The sequence below is a fragment of the Dipodomys spectabilis genome, unplaced genomic scaffold (genome assembly GCF_019054845.1).
Source record: "Dipodomys spectabilis isolate Male_0828 unplaced genomic scaffold, ASM1905484v1 ptg000069l, whole genome shotgun sequence".
In the NCBI taxonomy this organism is placed as follows: Eukaryota; Metazoa; Chordata; class Mammalia; order Rodentia; family Heteromyidae; genus Dipodomys; species Dipodomys spectabilis.
This window is the reverse complement of record NW_024870746.1, coordinates 27,156,399-27,174,795: the sequence shown is the minus strand read 5'-3', so window position 1 is coordinate 27,174,795 and position 18,397 is coordinate 27,156,399. Positions and strand designations below refer to the sequence as shown.

Below are 18,397 nucleotides of genomic sequence, written 5' to 3'. Positions count from 1 at the left end.
AGTCTATTGTCTTAATATCATCAGCAACACTACCGGTCAATCGCAGAACCAAATAGTTGCCAAAGTGGAAGGATCACCTGGACCAGCTTAATGTCCTGGTTTATTAAGGACCATCTGTTTAGTCTTCACCCTTTATAAAGCCTTCTCTAGCTCCTAGGGTACTGCTATGGCCTTGGATTTGTTTTCATCGAAGGAAATGCTAATCCCCAAGAGGTAGAGCCTTGGGTAGCAGGTGAGGCCACTTTGAATAAGATTAGTGCCCTTTTGGGGTTGGAAGTGTGTGTGTGTGTGGGGGGGGGGGGGCAGAACACAGAGCTCTGCCCTTCCCACTATACCAGGACCCAGAGAGAAGACTCCACCCACAAGCCAGAAAGTGGGCCCAGTCCAGATGGGGGAGTCTGCTGCCATGGTGACCAGGGACTTCTCTGCCATTGGAACTATGGGAAGCCAACTTCTGTTGTTTATACGCCACCTAGCATGTGATATTTTGTTATAGCAACCTTTCCAGGTTAAGGCAAGGCTAAGATAGTACCTCTGGGTCTCACTTTCTAAACTAACTGCAGCCTTCGTTGGCTTCTTGTCCTTGGAAGTAAGTGCAGAAGAGAGGAGCATAGCCCAGGGGTAAAGATTTGCAGCCTGGGGGCTGGGAAGGTGGCTCAGTGGTAGAGCGCTTGCCTTGCATGCATGAGGCCGTGGGTTGGATTCCTCAGCACCACTTAAGCAGAAAAAAAAAAGCCAGAAGTGGTGCTGTGGCTCAAGTGGTAGAGCGCTAGCCTTGAGCTGAAGAGCTGAGGGACAGCGCCCAGGCCCAGAGTTCAGGCCCCACGACCAGACCCCCCCCCCCCCCCAAAAAAAAAAGATGTCAGCCTGCTCAGGCTCTCCAGACTCTTACTCTCTACCAATATAAATGGCTCAGAGGCCTAAGAAGAAGCTGGAAAGGAGGAGTGAGTCAGCTATCCAAGAAGTCTTTATTTTTTCCTCTTGGTTATTTCCTCAGAAGTTGGCCTCTCTGAGCTCTAGGGCTGTGCACTTGCTCCCATCTAGACTGGGTCTGAGCTCAAGGCAGGCTCAGACACTTAACAACCCTTCCTCTTGCTCAGGTGGCACCTATGCAGCCAGCCCCTCTCCCAGGCACTAGGAAGGTGGAGGTACAGGAGTTACAGGCTGTCAGGAACGAGAGGCTCCTTGGTAAGGCCAAGCAGAAGCAGAAAGGTTTTTAACATTAGGTATGGCACTGTGTGTTCTTTCTTTTCTCTCCCCAACCCCTCGCTTTTGGCTGGAGCTAGGCTTGAACTCAGGGGCTTGTGCTCTCCTTTGGCCTCTTTGCTCAAGGCTGGTACTCTACCATTTGATCCCCAGCTCCACTTCTGGCTTTTTGCTGGATAATTGGAAATAAAGAAGAGTCTCTGGGATTTATCTGCCCCATCTGGCTTTGAATTGGGATCTTCAGATCTCAACCTCTTGAGTACTACTCAAGGGTTACAGGAGTGAGCCACCTGTGCCTGGCCAGTACGTCATGTTCTTCAGAGCGATGACAGGAAGAGGGAGGCCAGCTGCTTTTGCAGTTTCCACTGGGAGCTGCTGAGGCTCAGGGTTAGCAGGAATGGCACGTGTGTCCCCAGAGGCAGCCTGCCTTGAGACAGGGCGGGTGGGAGGGCAGGGGGCCGGGGGGCTCAGGGTCTGGCTGTCTTCCTGGGGTGTTAGGTCAGTCCTGAGATGGATCTGAGGCTCCCTGGGAATTGATACGGAGATGGAGGAGGGGGTGCTGGTTCTCCGAAGACGGTGTGAGGCCTGCAGTTCAGTCTGAGCAGTTGGATTGTCTTCATGGAGTTGTCAGAACCCAGCCTTTCTGGACCGAGCCAGGCTGTCCAGGTGTGTTGTGCAGATGCAGGGCAAGGGGGTGGGGACAAGGCTTTCTGAAAACCAGATGCGGGGGCATGGCGGGGGGGGGGGGAGCTCTTTTTCTCTTCTGCTCTCCCCAGGAGCACTTTTTGGGTACCCATGCTATTTCCTGGGCTCATGGAAGCAAAGCAGGGCACACTGGCGCTCCCTGGAGAGCAGCCGGGCTGGGGTGGGGGTGGGGCAGGGACTTTAGGGGGGCAGGAAAGCCCTTCTAGGCCGCCGAATGGCCTTCACACTTCCTTCCTCCAGAGATTTCAGCCTCCAGGCCTGGCTGTATCTGTAATCTTCCTAGGAAGTATGTATGGAAGCAGAGCCACTCCGGTGCTTGCTCCCTTTGGGGGAATCACTCAGCACTCCCAGAAGCATGGAGCAGAGCAGTCGGTGCTAGGATGTGGAGAGGCTGGTGGAGGTCACACCGACTTTCCCCAGCTGTGGCATCTGGCCTGCACCCAGCCAAGCTCTGGGCCCAGGGGCAACACCTGGCTTCCATTCCTGCAGCCAAGCACTTCCTGTCCGTGCACAGACCTGCGCCTCAGCCTGGCCCATGGGCCTGCTCCTATCTGCCGGGACACAGGATGCTCCAGTTCCCCTGCCATCCATCTGGGGCCACAGAGGAGGCCGAGGAATGGTCGAGGTAAAGATTGGGCGGGAGGGGGGCTTGCCCTTTGTCCTTTTGGAGGCAGCTTCCCAGGACTATAAGTCTTTGCTAGTGAAACACCCATGCAGTGGTGCACGCAGCCCATTCCCCAGACCCCCATCCCAGATGAGGGGAGGGTGGCACCTGGGCCTGTGCAGGAGCAAGGGTCAGGGCTTGGGCTCCTGGGGAAGCTGGGATGCATACAGGGCCAAGGTGTGGTGCAGGAACTGGTACTGCTCCGCCGTTTGGATCATTCCTCCCCTGCAAGGAGAAGCTCTGGCTGTGACCTTGGGTAAGTCAGGGAAGGTCAGGCACCTGCTGATGGCCACGCAGACTTCCTCAGCTTCCTTCTGAGGAAGTGCTGGCCTTCTCCTCTCCATACACTCACTCCTTTTCTCCTTCTACTCCTCCTTGCTGCCCCTTGGTTCTCCCTGCAGGAGACCCCGCCCCTCCAGGCTGTCTCTCACGGGGAGGCGCAACGTGGTCTCTCCTTAGGCCTGATTCCTCAGCTTGGGCCAAAAGGGTTCTCAAGCCTCAAGTTTTTATTTTCTCAATAATCCTTTTTGGTGAGGAGGGCGAGGGGAATACTGGATCTTGAACTCAGGGCCAGGGTACTATCCCTTAGCTTTTTCCGCTCAAAGCTGGCGCTGTACCACTTGGGCCACACCTCTATTTCTGTCTTTTTGGTGGCTAATTGGAGAGAAGAGTCTCAAAGACTTTCCTGCTGAGCTGGTGTTGAACTTGGATCCTCAGATCTCAGCCTCCTGAGTAGCGAGGATTAGAGGTGTGAGCCACCGATACCCAACTTCTTGTCAATAATCTTAAAAGTAAAAATAATAACCCTGCACATTTCTATAATTGTGCTCATTTTTCAAACTACTTTTGTATAAGTTCACACATTCCTTCCAACAGCTCGCTGGGGAAGAAAAAAAAAAAATCTCTCTTCATAAAGGAACGAGGGCTAAAGAAATACTCATTATGTAGCCCAAGCTGCCTTCCAACCTGTGATCCTTCTGCCTCAGCCTTTTCAGCACTGGGATTACAGATGTCTTCTGAGCAGGGAATTTGGAAAATAGATGGGAAGTTCAGGGTAAGTCTGGTGTATTTAATTCCAGGTCCCAAGGTAAAACTCCAGATACTCTCTTCTGGGCATTAGTTATCAGTAAAGTACAAAGCTTGTGAGGCAGAAGGGTCCCTCCCTTTCATTGGGTGTCTGAGTGGCAGGCCCTGTGGAGTGGACTCACCTGTCCAGGCGCAGTTGGCACACGATGCCCAGAATGTCCACTTCCCCTCGGGCCTTCAGCTGTTGGCAGCCAATGCGAATGGCGATGAAGCAGCCCGTCCGACCAATCCCTGCACTGGATACAGCCAGAGAGAAGACAGGGCTGTCGCATGAAACCAGGGACTGGGGAGGCAGGGGAGCAGGGAACCTGGGCACCGGGCCCCAGGGAAATAAAGGGGATTTGAGGGGCTTCACTTGTGCAGAGTGCTGGGCTGGGGTAGCATGGATTCTAATGTCCCCCACCAGTCCTGCTGGGCGCATAGGATAGCTGTCTCTCACTAGTCTTACTCTAGGCCCAGTCCCGGTCACTGTCTAGTTTCTGTGGACATTCAGTCTTCAGTTTTCTTTTTGCTTGTCAATCATGGGGCTTGAACTCAGGGCCTGGGTGCTGTCCCTGAGCTTTTGCACTCAAGGCTAGTGCTTTACCACTTGGAGCCACAGTGCCATTTCCAGCTTTCTGGGGGTTAATTGGAGATGAGTCTCACTGACTTTCCTGCCCAGGCTGGCTTCCAACTGTGATCCTCAGGTCTCAGTCTCCTGAGTAGCTAGGATTATGGGCGTGAGCCATCAGCACCTGGCTTACAGTTGTGTCTGATTTTTTTTTTTTAATCTTTTTTTTTTGGTACTGGGGATTGAACCCAGGATGTTGCACTTGCTAGGTAAATGCTTTGCCACTGAGCTACATCCCAGCCCAGACTTTCAGTTTTCTGAGGCAGGGTTTCACTATATAACCCAGGCTGGTCTTCAACTTGAGATCCTCCTACGTCAGCTTCCCGATTAAATGGCCAGGATTACAGGCATGTACTCCTATGCTTACTTTGGTAGATATTTTGATAATCTCTCTTTTTCTGAACAGTCTACAACAATTTCCAGATCCCTGGAGTCCTCCTTATAGACTCTGACTTCCTCTACCGGCACAGCCTCTAGTACCCAGGATCCTCTGCTTCCCACTTCCAACACTGTCCCATGAGTCTCTTCTCTCTGCTCTGTCTTATTTCCTCCCTTCTTCTCCCTCTCTTTCCCTCTCTCCCTCTCTCCCTCTTTCTCTCTCCCTCCCTCTCCCTCTCTTTCTCTCTCTCTCTCTCTCTCCCCCTCTCTCCCTCTCCCTTCCCTCCCCTCTGTCCTTCCTCTTCTGTTTCTTTATTTGAAACCCTCCCCTGTTTGGCAAACCTTATTAAGTGAATAACAGAAGCCATGTATTCAAGTATCACCCTCTCCTTGTACTTTTGGACTTCTTGTTCTGGTTTACTGAGGTTGCTCCCAAGTGGTCTCCTTGTCCTTTGCTCCCCTCCTCATTTTTACTCCATTTTTACTTTAACCCAAGCATTCTGTTTTGTTTTGTTTTGTGTTTTTTTTGTGGGGCTTGAACTTGGGGTCTGGGCTCTGTCCCTGAGCTCTTTCGCTCAAGACTAGCACCCTACCACTTGGAGCCACAGCTCCACTACCAGTTTTCTGGCAGTTAATTGGAGATGAGAGTCTCATGGACTTTTCTACTTGGGCTGGCTTTGAACCATGATCCTCAGATCTTAGCCACCTGAGTAGCTAGGTTTACAGGCATGAGCCATGGTGCCCAGCCAAAGCATTCTTTTAAAATGGTAAGTCTGGGCCCCTGGGTTTTGTCCCTAGCAGATAGAATAAAATAAAAGTTTTATTTTATTATTATTATTTTTGTCAGTTATGGGGCTTTACTCAGGACCTGGGTGCTGTCCCTAAGCAATTTTTGCTCAAGGCTAGCACACTACCACTTTGAGCCACAGTGCCACTTCTGCTTTTCTGGTGGTTTAAATGAAGATAAGAGTCCCATGGACTTTCCTGTCTGGGTTGGCTTTGACCCGCAATCCTCAATGCTCAGCTTCCCGAGTAGCTAGGATTACAGGCATGAGCCACTAGTATCTGTCTAAAACAAAAGTTTTAAATTGCGAATTCAAGATCTTAGCCTCCAAGGCCTTCTTCCTGCAGCCTTCACTCCCCTTCCAGATTCTTCCATCAGGGTCCCCATGTCATGCCCAGGCTCTCTAACCTGACTCCTCCTGCTTTTCTGTTTTCTTCTTTCCTTTACCTCCTTCCCTCCTTCACCTCCCTTTCCTCTTTCTCCCTTTCCCCTCCTTTCTTTCCTCAGTTTCTTCCTACATTCTCTTTGGGTGCTACTAGGCAGGTGTCCTACCATTTGAGCCATGCTCCTAACTCTTTTTTCTGTAGTTCTTTTTCAGCTAGAGTCCCCTGCTTTTTTGTCTAGGGCTGATGTCAAACCATGATCCTCCTGTAGCTAGAATTACAGTCATGAGCCAGTGGCAAGGCACTAGCCTAACAAGTGTGAGGCCCTGAGTTCAAACCCCAGGATTGACAAAGGGAATGCTTGCTGAATGACCTAGAAATTCCTGGAACTGGTCTGACTTAGCGCCTCTGCCCCCTCCTCCCCAAGACACCCAGTGGAAGGGAAGGGGAGAGCGTAGGACCCAGGCTGTGGTCCAGGGCCAAGGGAGGGTCTGCACCTGCAGTGGACCACAATGGGCCCAGCGCTGGCCGCGGACTCTGGGTCTTCTTCCACCTCGGCCACCAGGCGCAGCAGGGGCCCCGCTGATTCTGGGGTCTGATGGTCAGGCCAGGCTGAGAAGAGGACGTGCTTCACTGGCCGCTGCTCCTCCTGGTGCTGGAATGGAGTCAGGAGATCAAGGTCCAGGTGGGGGTGCTGCCCACCTTCCCTGGCGCCCAAGCTGGCCACAGTCACCTTGTGGGGGAGTCTGAGAATAGCCAAGGGGACTCCCCACTCCAAACTCCCAGGATCCTGGGAAGGGGTGAGACCCAAGTTCAAGTCTTGGTTCTAACTAGCACGTCTTCATGCAAGTACTTTAGAATGAGCACAGTGACATCTCATGGGTTCTGTTTTCCAGGGTGCTTGGGAAATAGTGAATTGACAGAGAAAGGCTTGGAGATCTACAACACCGTACACAACCAGCCAGGCCGGCAGTCAGTGACACTGACAGAAAGCAGTTTCGCCTTTCTTCCTCTCTCCCTCCCTTCCTCCTCCTCCTTTCTGTTTTTGTTTTTGGTGCTGGTCCTGGAGCTTGAACTCAGGGCCTGGGCGCTGGGCGCTGTTACTGAGGTTCTTTTGCTCAAGGCTAGGGCTGGACCAATTGAGTCACAGCTACATTTTCAGCTTTTTTTGTGGTTAATTGGATAGAGATAAGAGTGTCATGGACTTTACTGCCCAGGTTGGCTTTGAACCATCATCCTAAAATCTCAGCCTCCTGAGTAGCTAGGATTATAAGCATGGGCTACCAATGGCCTGACTGTTTTTTGTTTTTTTTTTTTCCCTTTCATTATTATTATTTTTTTTTGGGTCCGGTCGTGGGGTCTGAACTCTGGGCCTGGGCACTGTCCCTCAGCTCTTCAGCCCAAGGCTAGCGCTCTACCACTTGAGCCACAGCACCACTTCCGGCTTTTTTCATTTTGCTTATGTGGTGCTGAGGAATCGAACCCAGGGCCTCAGGCATGCAAGGCAAGCGCTCTACCACTGAGCCATCTTCCCAGCCCCCCTTTCATTATTTTTGAGACAGGCTCTTGTTTTGTTGTCCAGGTGGTTCTCAAACTCTATTTTCCTGCTTTAACCTGCTGAGTGTTGGGGTTACAGGCATATGCCATCACACCCAGCTAGAAAGCATTTTTGAAGCCCCTTCGTACGTGTTAACTAAACACTTCTTTTGACCTCCTTTCAGTCCTTCAGTGCATTCCTGCCTCCCTCCTCTCCAGGCCAGCACCCAGCACATTTGGCTGAGTGCCTGAGGCTCTGACCTCTTAAGACTAGAGGCTTCCTAAGGTGTCCACAACTGTAATTCTAGCTGCTGGGGAGGCAGAGACTGGGAGGATTGTGATTTGAGGCCATCCCAGGCCAAAACAACTTAGTGAGCCCCTATCTCGAAGGACAAGTAACCCAAATGTCTCTTTTTATCTGAGTTCTCAAGGTGGCCTGGTGGAGGGAAGAGTGGGGGAGGTAGGAGGGGGGAGGTACCTGGATGACCAGCCGCCGCACAGTGTACTCTGGGTGCTCATTCAGGTCTTGGATGCGAATCTGAAAGGGCCCATAGTTTTCCTCTTGTGTGGGCCAATAGTGGACACATTTCTAGGAGGGAGGGAGCTGGGAGTCAGGAGGGGGAAGGTCTATCAGCTAGAGCAGGGCTGGGCAGCAATGAGGGGTCTGACAACCCCCCCACACCCCCGTGTTCTGCCCCACAGAAGGCCTGGCTTGGTGCTCTCTCTCTCTCCCTTCCATAGTTTTGGCCCCGGGGAGCTGCCCTGGCGCCGACCTCGGGGGGCCTTGCTGACAGGTGTGGGCTGGGGCGGCCTCAGCGCTGTGCAGGGGTGTCCTGTGGGTGGGAGGGGCCCAGCCCTCTCTGGGGTCACGAGGGCAGTGGCTCCCTCGCCTACCTCTTTGCCCTCGCAGAGCTGAGTGAGCATGATGATGAGACGCACTTCTTCCTGCCACACCATCTCCCAGAAGTCCGCCACGGTGTTGGGCATCGGGCCCTGCGTGGCGATGTAGGCCTTTTCCTGCCCATCATAGCCCTGGGGAGGGACGCGTGGGGAGAGACCAGGAGCAGGTGAGAGGGGACTGCTGTCAGCAAACACACACCTGGCACCACACATGCACAACTGCACGCACTAGCCCGGAAGCCACAGGGGGAAGGACGCGGGCGCTGCAGTGAGGAGCATCTGAGTTCAGATCCCTGTTCTGCTGTTCTATGATCAGCACGTTACCCCATCTCTGAGGGTCTCAGTGTTCCACTTTGGGGACTGGGCATAATAATATCTGCCCTGCAGGGAAGTAGTTCGTGTAGGTTCAATTCAATGCAATAGGGCGAGAGTATATACAAACCAAGTGTTCCCTTCCTTCCCGGCTGTTTCAGTACAAAATACCCAAACAATATTCATTATAAATGATTTTTTTTTTTTTTGGTCATGTGGCTTAAACTCAGGGCCTGGGCACTGTCCCAAAGCTTTTTGCTCATAGCTAGCATTCTACCACTTTGAGCTACAGCACCACTTCTGGTGTTTCTGGTGGTTATTTGGAGATGAGGCTCATGGACTCTCCTACCTGGCTTTGAACCATGATTCTCAGATCTCAGCCTCCTGTGTAATTAGGATCACAGGCCTCCAGCACCTGGCCTCAGAATAATTTTTTAATGCATTACAGTTAATATTTAGCAGCAAAATCTCTCTCTCCTTTATCCATCTCTTTTCCTTTCAGGAGCTTCAGCTTCTTGGTAGTATGCAACCTGATGTTTGTCTAGATCCCACAGGCAAGCAAGCAGAAGACCACAATTCTTTCCCCTGGCTAGGAGCTTTTCTCCTCTGCCCACCAGACTGCTGTCGTTTCCACCTTGGTCACTAGAGGGCACTGCTGTTCCATCTACCTAGGGCTAGTGTAGGGGAGAAGTTGGGGTAGAGTCCACTAGTCTTATTAGCTGGACATTAATCAAACCATCTTCACAAAGGAGAGGGTGTATAGGGGAATATGAGAGAGAGAGAGAGTGCGAGCATTTATGCTTGCTTCTCCTATGCAGATCTCAGGACTGATTAACAGCTTGGTTCAGCCATACCGATTGTTTGCCAAGTCTGGAGGGCTGGCATGGGTCGCGTGCTAAGGAGATGTGGTAGTCTCTTCCTTTCAAGAATCTCTAACATCTGCTCTCTTTTCTAGGTTGGCCCCTTGGGGTCTACTCAGCATCCCTCCTGGCTTGGCAGGGCTATAGATGCAGGCAGCCAAAGCAGAGGAAACCAGGACACCTGAGGCACCTGTCACAGCTGGAATACAGCATCTGACACCTTCAAAGGACCCCCTCCCCTGCCCCCTCTCCCCTTCCCCACTGCTGCAGCCAGAACACTCACCCGGATGTAGTTGGCATTGATATAGTCTCCGTCCTCCTGGCTCTGTGCCCGGCCAAGACAGACACGGCTCTGGGGGTCTAGGAAGTAAAGATCCGTGGAGTTCAGAGTGTGACCAACACACACAGACTTTAAATGTGCTCAATGGAGAAAGCATTGAAGTATTTTGTATGTAGATAATAAGGAGACCTAGAATGTTTTTGAGCAAGGGAGAGACATCATCAAAGTAGTTTCTTGGGAAGGTGAACTGGGTGATGTTGTGTAGCCCTAGGTGCCACAGGGCCAGACTGGAAGTTACTGTAACATTGTGCTCTTGAGATCAATACAGAACATGATGGTACCAATAGGAATGGAGAAAGAAAGGTTATAGAGGAATAGCTTTGTGTGTGTGTGTGTGTGTGTGTGTGTGTGTGTGTGTGTGTGTGTGTGTGTGTGTGTGTGTGTGTGTGTGTGTGTGTGTGTGTCCTGGGGCTTGAACTCAGGGACTGGGCACTATCCTTGAGATTTTTTGTTGTTGTTGTTGTTCAAGTGTGTGTGTGTGTGTGTGTGTGTCCTGGGGCTTGAACTCAGGGACTGGGCACTATCCTTGAGATTTTTTGTTGTTGTTGTTGTTCAAGACTAGCATTCTACCACTAGAGCCACAGCTCCACCTCCAGATTTTTTGGTAGTTAATTGGAAATAAGAGTTTCATAGACTTTCTTGCCTAGGCTAGCTTTGAACCACAGTCCAGATCTCAGCCTCCTGAATAGCTAGGATTACAGGTGTGAGCCATCAGTGCCCTGCTCAGTTTTCTTTCTTGTTTTCTTTTTTGTGCTGGCACTGGGGCTTGAACTCAGGGCCTTATATGTGCTCTTACTTGGCTTATGCTGCCCAAAGCTGGTCCTCTACCACTTGAGCCACACCTCCATTTCTGTCTTTTTGCTGGTTAGTTAGAGGTAAGAGTCTCTTGAATTTGTCTGGGCTGGCTATGATAATAATCCTCAGATCTCAGTCCCTTGAGTAGCTAGGATTATAGGATTACAGGCATAAGCCACTGGTGCCCAGCTTTGAAGTCCTTCCTTCCTTCCTTCCTTCCCTCCCTCCTTCCTTCCTTCCCTCTTTTTATTGCCTCCCTCCTCCTGCTCCTTCTCTCTCTCCCTTCTCTCTCTCTCTCTCTCTCTGTCTTTTTCCCTCTCTCCTCCCTTCTTTTTCCCCTCCCCTCCCCTCCCTTCCCCTCTTCCCCAGTGCGGAGGCTTGAACTTAGGGCCTGGGTGCAGTCCCTTAGTGATTTTTGCTCAAAGTTGATGCTTTACCATTTGAGCCACAGCTCTATTTACAACTTTTTTTCTTGTTATTTGGAGATAAGAGTCTCACAGACTTTCCTGTCCAGACTGGCTTCTTCCTGAGTAGCTAGGATTACAGGTAAGTGAGCCACCACTGCCTGCTGGGAAGAGCTTATCTCTGAAGGTGGACACAGTGATAGAGTGAGTGCACTGGAGTTCATGCAGCCCCCCCCCCCCACCCTGTGAGAGGCAGAGGTTTCCCAAAATCAGACCCTAAAAAAGGAGAAGGAGCTGGCTTGTGAGGCTAGAGAATCTTTTTCTTTGGTCGGCTGTGGGGCTTGAACTCAGGGCCTGGGCGCTGTCCCTTAGCTCTTCAGCTCAAGGCCAGCACTCTACCACTTTGAGCCACAGCACCACTTCTGGTTTTCTGGTGGTTAATTGGAGATAAGAGTCTCGTGGACTTTCCTGCCCAGGCTGACTTTGAACCTCGATCCTCAGATCTCACCCTCTTGAGTAGCTAGGATTACAGGTGAGCCACCAGTGCCTGGCTTAAGATGTGAGTCTTGCTGTGGAAAATGAACTTTGCAACTTGTGAGCAGGGACAGGAGGGGAAAACTGGGAGAAATGTACATATTTCCTAAATTGTGAAATGATAACCCCTCTGTACAACACCTTAATAATAACAATGAAATTGTACTTAAAAATGAATAAGAGGGGGGCTGGGAAGGTGGCTCAGTGGTAGAGTGCTTGCCTTGCATGCTCAAGGCCCTGGGTTCGATTCCTCAGCACCACATAAGCAAAAAGAAAAAAGCCGGAAGTGGCGCTGTGGCTCAAGTGGTAGAGCACTAGCCTTGAGCTGAAGAGCTGAGGGACAGTGCCCAGGCCCAGAGTTCAGGCCCCACGACCGGACCCAAAAAAAAAAAAAAATGAATAAGAGGGAAGGAGTGACATTTTCCAAAAAGAAATGTACTCTTTACCTGACTTATGTAACTGAGACCCCTCTGTACCTCTCCTTTATAATAACAATTAAAAATAAATAAGTAAGCCGGGTACTAGTGGCTTATGCCTATCATTCTAGCTATTCAGGAGGCTGAGATCTGAGGATCATGGTTCAAAGCTAACCCTGGGCAGGAAAGCCATGAGACTCTTATCTCCAAAGAACCGCCAGAAAACCAGAAGTGGTGTTATGGCTCAAGTGGTCGAGTGCTTGCCTTGAGCTGAAGAGCTCAGGGACAGTGCCCAGGCCCAAAGTTCAAGCCCCATGGCTAACCAAAAAAAAAAGAAAGAAAGAAAAAAGTAAGTAAGTAAATAATAGAATCAGGCCAAGGCCAAGGGTTAATCAAACCCATAATGCCTGGGTTCACCAGGGCAGGCGGAGGCAGGGAGCTGGTGAGGCAGGGCCTCTGTGCTCTGCTCAGGGCTGGGAGTACAGGCTGGTCGGAAAGGCTGGTCTGTGGGGATATGGGCAGGGCAGCGAGGCTCTGGGGACCTCACGCTTGCCTCTGAACAGTAGGAGGTGCTAGTCCTGTCACCCTGTCACCGGCCCGCGCAGCCCAGCATCTGACCCAGCCCATCCATCACTGCTAACTTGTCAAGGCCCGGCCTCTCTGTGGCTTTCTCTGAGCCCTCGGGAGCCATCTGATGCGCCTCTTCCTCTGCAGGCCTTGGCTGGGTGCTTCCCACATGGGAGGAAGATGAGGAACTGTTTGTGCCACAAGCTGTGTGACCTCGGGTAAGTGACACAACTCTTCTGTGCTTCTATTTTCTCACTTGTAGGAGAATAATAATACTATAGCACCCACTTCCTCAGGACACTAGGATACAGAGCAGCGTGTAGCCCACAGTAAGTATCTCTGAATATCTCATCGCCACCGCTCAGATAGTAGTCACAACCAACCAGGGTGCGGCACTAGTATTTTTCTGCTGAAAGACAGTGGCCCAAGCGCTGTGGTCTCTCCTGGGTGGAATCTGTGCATTTTGCCTTCTGAAGCGCCCTTCTCTAGACACAGTACCCAGCTCCTCAGTTCCCTCCTGCAGCCCTTACTTGGCAAGATGGTCTTGTAGCGGTCCTTGGAGGCATGGCCAGGGATGTCCAGGTCTTCGGAGCTCACGAAGTTTGAGGGGATCTTCTGGCAGGGGGAGACATTAGTGAGCAGCTGGCAGCCTCCCCCAGCGTCCTTTAATCCCCTTGTACACATTTCTCATAGGCCTGGGTCGGGAGACAGCGGGAGGGGAAGGCCTGCCCTGTGCAGCCCCGGGGACTGATGGAGGAGCCCCCCCCCCCCTCACCCCGTCTTTGCCCATGGTGTCTGTGCTGGAACAGGGCCGCTGTCTCTGATGCAGAAGGGCAGAGTGGTCCAGACGAGACCCCAAGTTCTTACCAAGAATTCCTCCTCCAGCTGTTTGGGGCTGGGAGGCTGATGCTGCAGGGCCCAGCTGGTGAGGGGGTGTCCAGCTGTGCGCAGGAAGTGCAGGGTGACCTCTCGGGGCGTGTTCACTGAGCAGATGGGCTCTACGGTACCCAGAGACCGCACATCCAACACCAGAGCCACACTGGAGCCCCGCCTGCAGACACAGCCCCGTGAGCCCAATTGTATTGCGTTTCTTTTCTCCCACGAGCCGTGCCCTGGCTGTCTGGTAACCCAGAGCACCTCTGTGTGCTAGGACAGGACAGCCTGGTGTCCTGCTGTCCTTCTAGCTGCCCACATCTTCCCAGACCCGAGTGAGGTCTGAGGCTCAGACCCACAATCAGCACCAAGAAGGCCCCTGGCCTCACTCCTTACTGGGAGACTTAGAGTGGACACAAAACAGAGTGCTCCTGGATATGCAAATGACATGCAAATAGATCGATTTCCTTTTCAGACTGGGCTCACCTGCCCAAGCTGCAGGGGCCAATGGAAGGAGGGGTGGAGCTGGAGGATCTCACCTCTCCTGCAGCCGCACATGCTTCTTGGCTGGTGCTTTGGGAGGTGGAGGCTGGGTCATGGCTGCCCCCAAAGTCAAGGTGGGTGGTTGTGTTCTGGAGCGGCCCCCCACAGGCCTGGACCATGCTGGGGTAGGGTACTGGGCCCAGCGGACACTCACTCAGCCATGAGGTTCCCCCTGAAAGACAAAGCTCCAGAAAGCTGCTGGCTTCTGGCCTGCATGGTTGGTCAGAAGGAGGTTCCCAAGCTCAGGTTTTTACTGGGGTGTCCCTTGTTCCCCAGGAAGTGGCCTCATTCTCACCCTGAAAAGGGCCAGAGCTCTTTGCTGAGACCCAGGGCGGAGGACAGTCTGGGGTTAGAGCTGGGGCAAGACATGGAAGAGTGAGTTGCACAGGAAGATTGAAATGAGTCCAGGAGGAAGAGAGACAGTGGGGGGGGGACCAAGAACTCAGGAGTCTCAGCTGGGGTCCAGGAGAGAAGGCAAGGGAGGAACGGGGCCTATGCGAACCAGGCAGAGGAAGCGGGGCGCGCCCAGAATCACCTCTAAGTGGACCAGTGGGCCTTCTCCCCAATGAGAAACAGGCCTTGCGGGTATTGAACCCATGGGGGTCTCCCCCACTCCCAGCATATTCTACACTGCTGGTCTCCAAATGAGGGGGGCGATTCATTCCAAGATCACCTCTGGTTTTGGGGGGGTCTCTGTCCAGAGAGGTGGACTGGGGGTGTTTCCTTCCTCCCGCTGCCCATCCCCCGTCTCCCGCCTCTGTAACCGTCACAGGAAATGGCCTCGCCAAACCCTTGAGCGGCAGTGCATGGTGTGGCGACGGCTGGGAGGGCCAGAGGGGGCCATGTCCCCGGGGGCAGGCCTCATCTCCCAGAGCCGGGGTCACCAACCCACGAGGACGGAGGGGGGGTGGGCAGAGTGGCCCGCGCAGGTGTGCGGGGCGAGGAGGGGCTCTGCCACAGGAAGGGCTCTCTCGCCTCCGCTCTCCTTGCCTTCCATGTGCCTTCTCTGCCCTCTAGCCCCTGGGATGCCAGGTGGGCCAGTCCCCATGCCCCAGCCAGACACGCACAGCGCCCCCCTACTCACCCTCTCAACACCTGTCCTTAGCGCCACCCTCCCGTCTCCCAGAGCCCACTCTCCTCCCCCCCCACCCCCAGAGCCACCGAACTCCTGTGCCCACTGCAGGTACTTACTGGAGCAGCTGTGCCCTCCCCAGGCTGTCTCTTGCCAGCTGTCTGTCTGTCCGTCTGTCTTGGAGGGTGAGAAGGCTTCAGGAAGCCAGCTTCCTCCCTCCGCCCCTCCTGGCTTCCACCCACGCACACCACCCCGTCTCGCTGCCCTCCTGCGCCTGCCTCAGCTGCCACCAGGGGTTGGCTGCCTCCTTTTGTGCCCCCTAGGGGCAGGCTGGTGATGCCTCGGTACCCTTGCCAGCTGCCAAAGCCCAGGAATGGGCAAAGTCCTTCTCTGATCATTTCAGGCCCCCCCCCCCCAGCTCCCAGATAATTCTTCTCTCCTGCCATGTTTCTGCTCGAGGGGGGGGGCCCACATCCCGCTGTGCTTACTGGCCAGACCGAGCTCAGCTGACCCCCGGTTCCACGCGAGCCCCTCAGGTGGCTTCTACTTACCCTGACCTCAGCCAGAGACTTCTTCCCCTGCTCTGCTGTGTCCCAGAGCTCTCTGCCTGGAAGCTCTTGCTGCTTTGAGCCTTGGAAATTCAAGGTCAAGGACAGGCACAGCACAGATGGGCCACAGACATGGGGCAGGCGAAGGAAAGTAGGAATCTTTGTTCCCCGTATGGAAAGGCCAGGGGCTAAGCAGGAAGGGGCCCCTGCAGAGCCCGAGCCCCCCTCCAGCTCTCAGCTGTTTGGGCCTGGGCCTGGGCCAGCCACCCGAGAAGAGAAGAAGCAGAACTGACCTAGAGGAGGGTCTGAGGACCTTCTGGGGTTCCCCATCCCCCCCTGGGCTTCCTCCTAGAGCCCTGCATCTCCTCAGAGGACTTACAGGTAGTTGACAAGGCTCCGGCCCTCACCCCAAGGGACTCCTATGTCCTCTTCACTGCTGGGGCGTGTGGATGCTCAGAGCCTAGCAAATGACCCCCCAAATCTAAGACTCCATGGCCTCCCCCATTCCTGTTTGACTTTGGCAGGCCCCTTGCTGGCCCACAGCTCAGCTGGGTCGCAGCTCATGCTGGCTGCACACCTCCATGCACCCTGTAACATCTCAAACACCCTTCCCAGCCGCAAGGCGCGCTCTGCACCCTCCGTCTTCCTCCCACTTCTCCGATTCAACTGTCAGATGGTGACAGCAAGAATAAAAAGATGTGCCGGAGGCACAGGAGTTGGGCACACTGGGGTGGGGGGGAGGTGTGGGGAGGAGGCTGGCCTTCTTCCGGCCCATGGGGGAGGAGGGTGGAGGTGGTGACCCAAGCTGACCCTGAAAGGTCAGAGGCCTCTCAGCCCTGTTCTCTGCAGTCTATGTTCCCCTGGGGAGCGGGTGGGTGGGGGTCCTCGAGCTGGGAAGTGGCTGGCTCCCATGCCAGGATGCTCCTGGGAATCCCTGGTATACTTGTGGGTCATGATTGGACGCTAGGCTCTGCCTTGGTTTCCCCCACTGGGTCAGGCAGAGAGAGCGAAGGCCTGGGATAAAGGGACAAGGAGGGGAATGGGAAGAGGGCCCCTCCCCTGGGCAGCTGTTGGATATGGTCAAGAACAGGAAGCGAGGATAACCACAGGGGAGGGGAGAAGGAAGTGGCACAGCCTTCCCCCACTCGCCTGCCAGTGCCCCCAGCTTTCCATACTCTGAACCCACTATCTGTGAGCACTCCCCTCCCTCCTCCACCCCCCTCCCCGCTGCTCCTAAGTGGGGACCCAGCAGTGGTTCGAGCAGTTAGATGCTGAGATCTTGGGTGGAGCCAAGGGATGGGGAAAGGAATGGGGGGCAGGAGTGGGGGTAATGTTGGAATCAAGCAAGACTCAAGACAGTTCACTTCGGGTGGAAGGAAAGCTGCTTCTGCCTCTTGCCCACCCCCTCTCCCCTTTCTGCCTAGAAATGCCTGGACCTCCGTGCAGGCAAATGGCCAGAGCCTCCACCACAAGCCTCAGATGGGACAAGACACGTGTTCTTGCCCGAGACTTCGTGTCCCCAGGCTGGCTTGGGACGCTGCCTGCTGCTCCCTGATTTCTCTGGAGAAGGCTCTGCCCCATCCTGGAAGCCAAGAGCCTCTGGGAAAGCGCCCCCCACCCCTACCCCATGCAGAATCGTCCCAGACCTGGGGCAGGACCACACCAGAAGCTCCCAGACTTCCATCACTCAATTGATGACTTGTCTTCCTGGGTTATGATTTCCAAGATGGGCATCAGTGGTACATGCCTCTAATCCGAACTTCTCGAGAGGCTGAGACCTGACAATCACAGTTCGAAGTCAGCTTGGGCATGAAAGTCTGTGAGACTCTTATCTCTACTAATGAACCACCAAAAACCTGGAAGTAGAGCTGTGGCTCAAGTGCTAGAGCAGTAGCCTTGAGCAACAAAGCTTAAGGACAGTGCTTAGGCCCTGAGTTCAAGCCCCAATAGAACACACACACACACACACACACACACCCCTACACCTTGGCCCAACACACACACACACACACACACACACACATCCCTACACCTTGGCCAGTCCAAGCTAGCTTCTTCCCAACTTCTATCACCAGGCTTGTCCCTGGCCATGTGGGGGAGACAGAGTTCATGAGAGGAGGAGGAGGTAGATGTGCTTGAACAGGGCAGAAAAGTTCTGGGAGGCCAAAGGGTGGTGGGCTTGGGGTGGCCAGCAAAGGAGGCACAGGGCATGTTCCAGGCTGTCCCTCTGTGCCAGGCATCCTGGGTGCCACCCCCACCCTGACCCCCTTTCCCTCTTGTTACCTCTTGTTTTCTGGCTGCTGGAGGGACTTACCCAAACCCTTCACCCCAGGCTGAGGAGGTGAGTGACTCAGGCCAGCATAGCCTGGGCAGGGCCGGGGGAAGCCAGGGGGTCAGTCAGTCACCTGATCAGGAGCTCCAGGAAAGAGCCTGGTGTTGGCCTGTCAGTGGAACGCAGAACCCTGGTGGGCGGTGTGTAAGGTAAGGCAGCAAAATGGACAGCTCTTCCCACTGTGGCCCTCTCTTCCTTCCCAGTGTGTTGGCCTTGGGCACACACTCAGGCCTCTGTCCATACAGGCAGGTGCAGCCTGATGTCCCTGACTGCTCACAGGTACACACACACACACACACACACACACACACACACACACACACACACACACACACACACACACACACAGCCTGATGTCCCTGACTGCTCACAGGTACACACACACACACACACACACACACACACACACACACACACACACACACACACACACACACACACACACACACACACACACACACACACACACACACACACACACACACCTCTTTCACTAGCCTCTGGATGTCTTCCCAGTGAAACTTCGCCTTTCCCCTTCCCAAGCCACCT

The 18,397-nt window shown here is 53.8% G+C and overlaps 1 protein-coding gene across 1 annotated transcript; it reads right to left on the bottom strand.

Moving 5' to 3' along the window:
• Positions 1 to 1,437: 1,437 nt before the first annotated feature.
• Ptpn7 (protein tyrosine phosphatase non-receptor type 7) lies at positions 1,438 to 14,030 on the bottom strand. Its single transcript, XM_042682354.1, is given in 10 exon segments — positions 1,438 to 2,800; positions 3,784 to 3,897; positions 6,314 to 6,471; positions 7,831 to 7,941; positions 8,247 to 8,384; positions 9,708 to 9,784; positions 13,011 to 13,095; positions 13,348 to 13,531; positions 13,893 to 14,002; positions 14,004 to 14,030. Coding segments are annotated over 10 exon segments (1,083 nt in total). The 5' UTR covers positions 14,016 to 14,030; the 3' UTR covers positions 1,438 to 2,706.
• Positions 14,031 to 18,397: the final 4,367 nt, after the last annotated feature.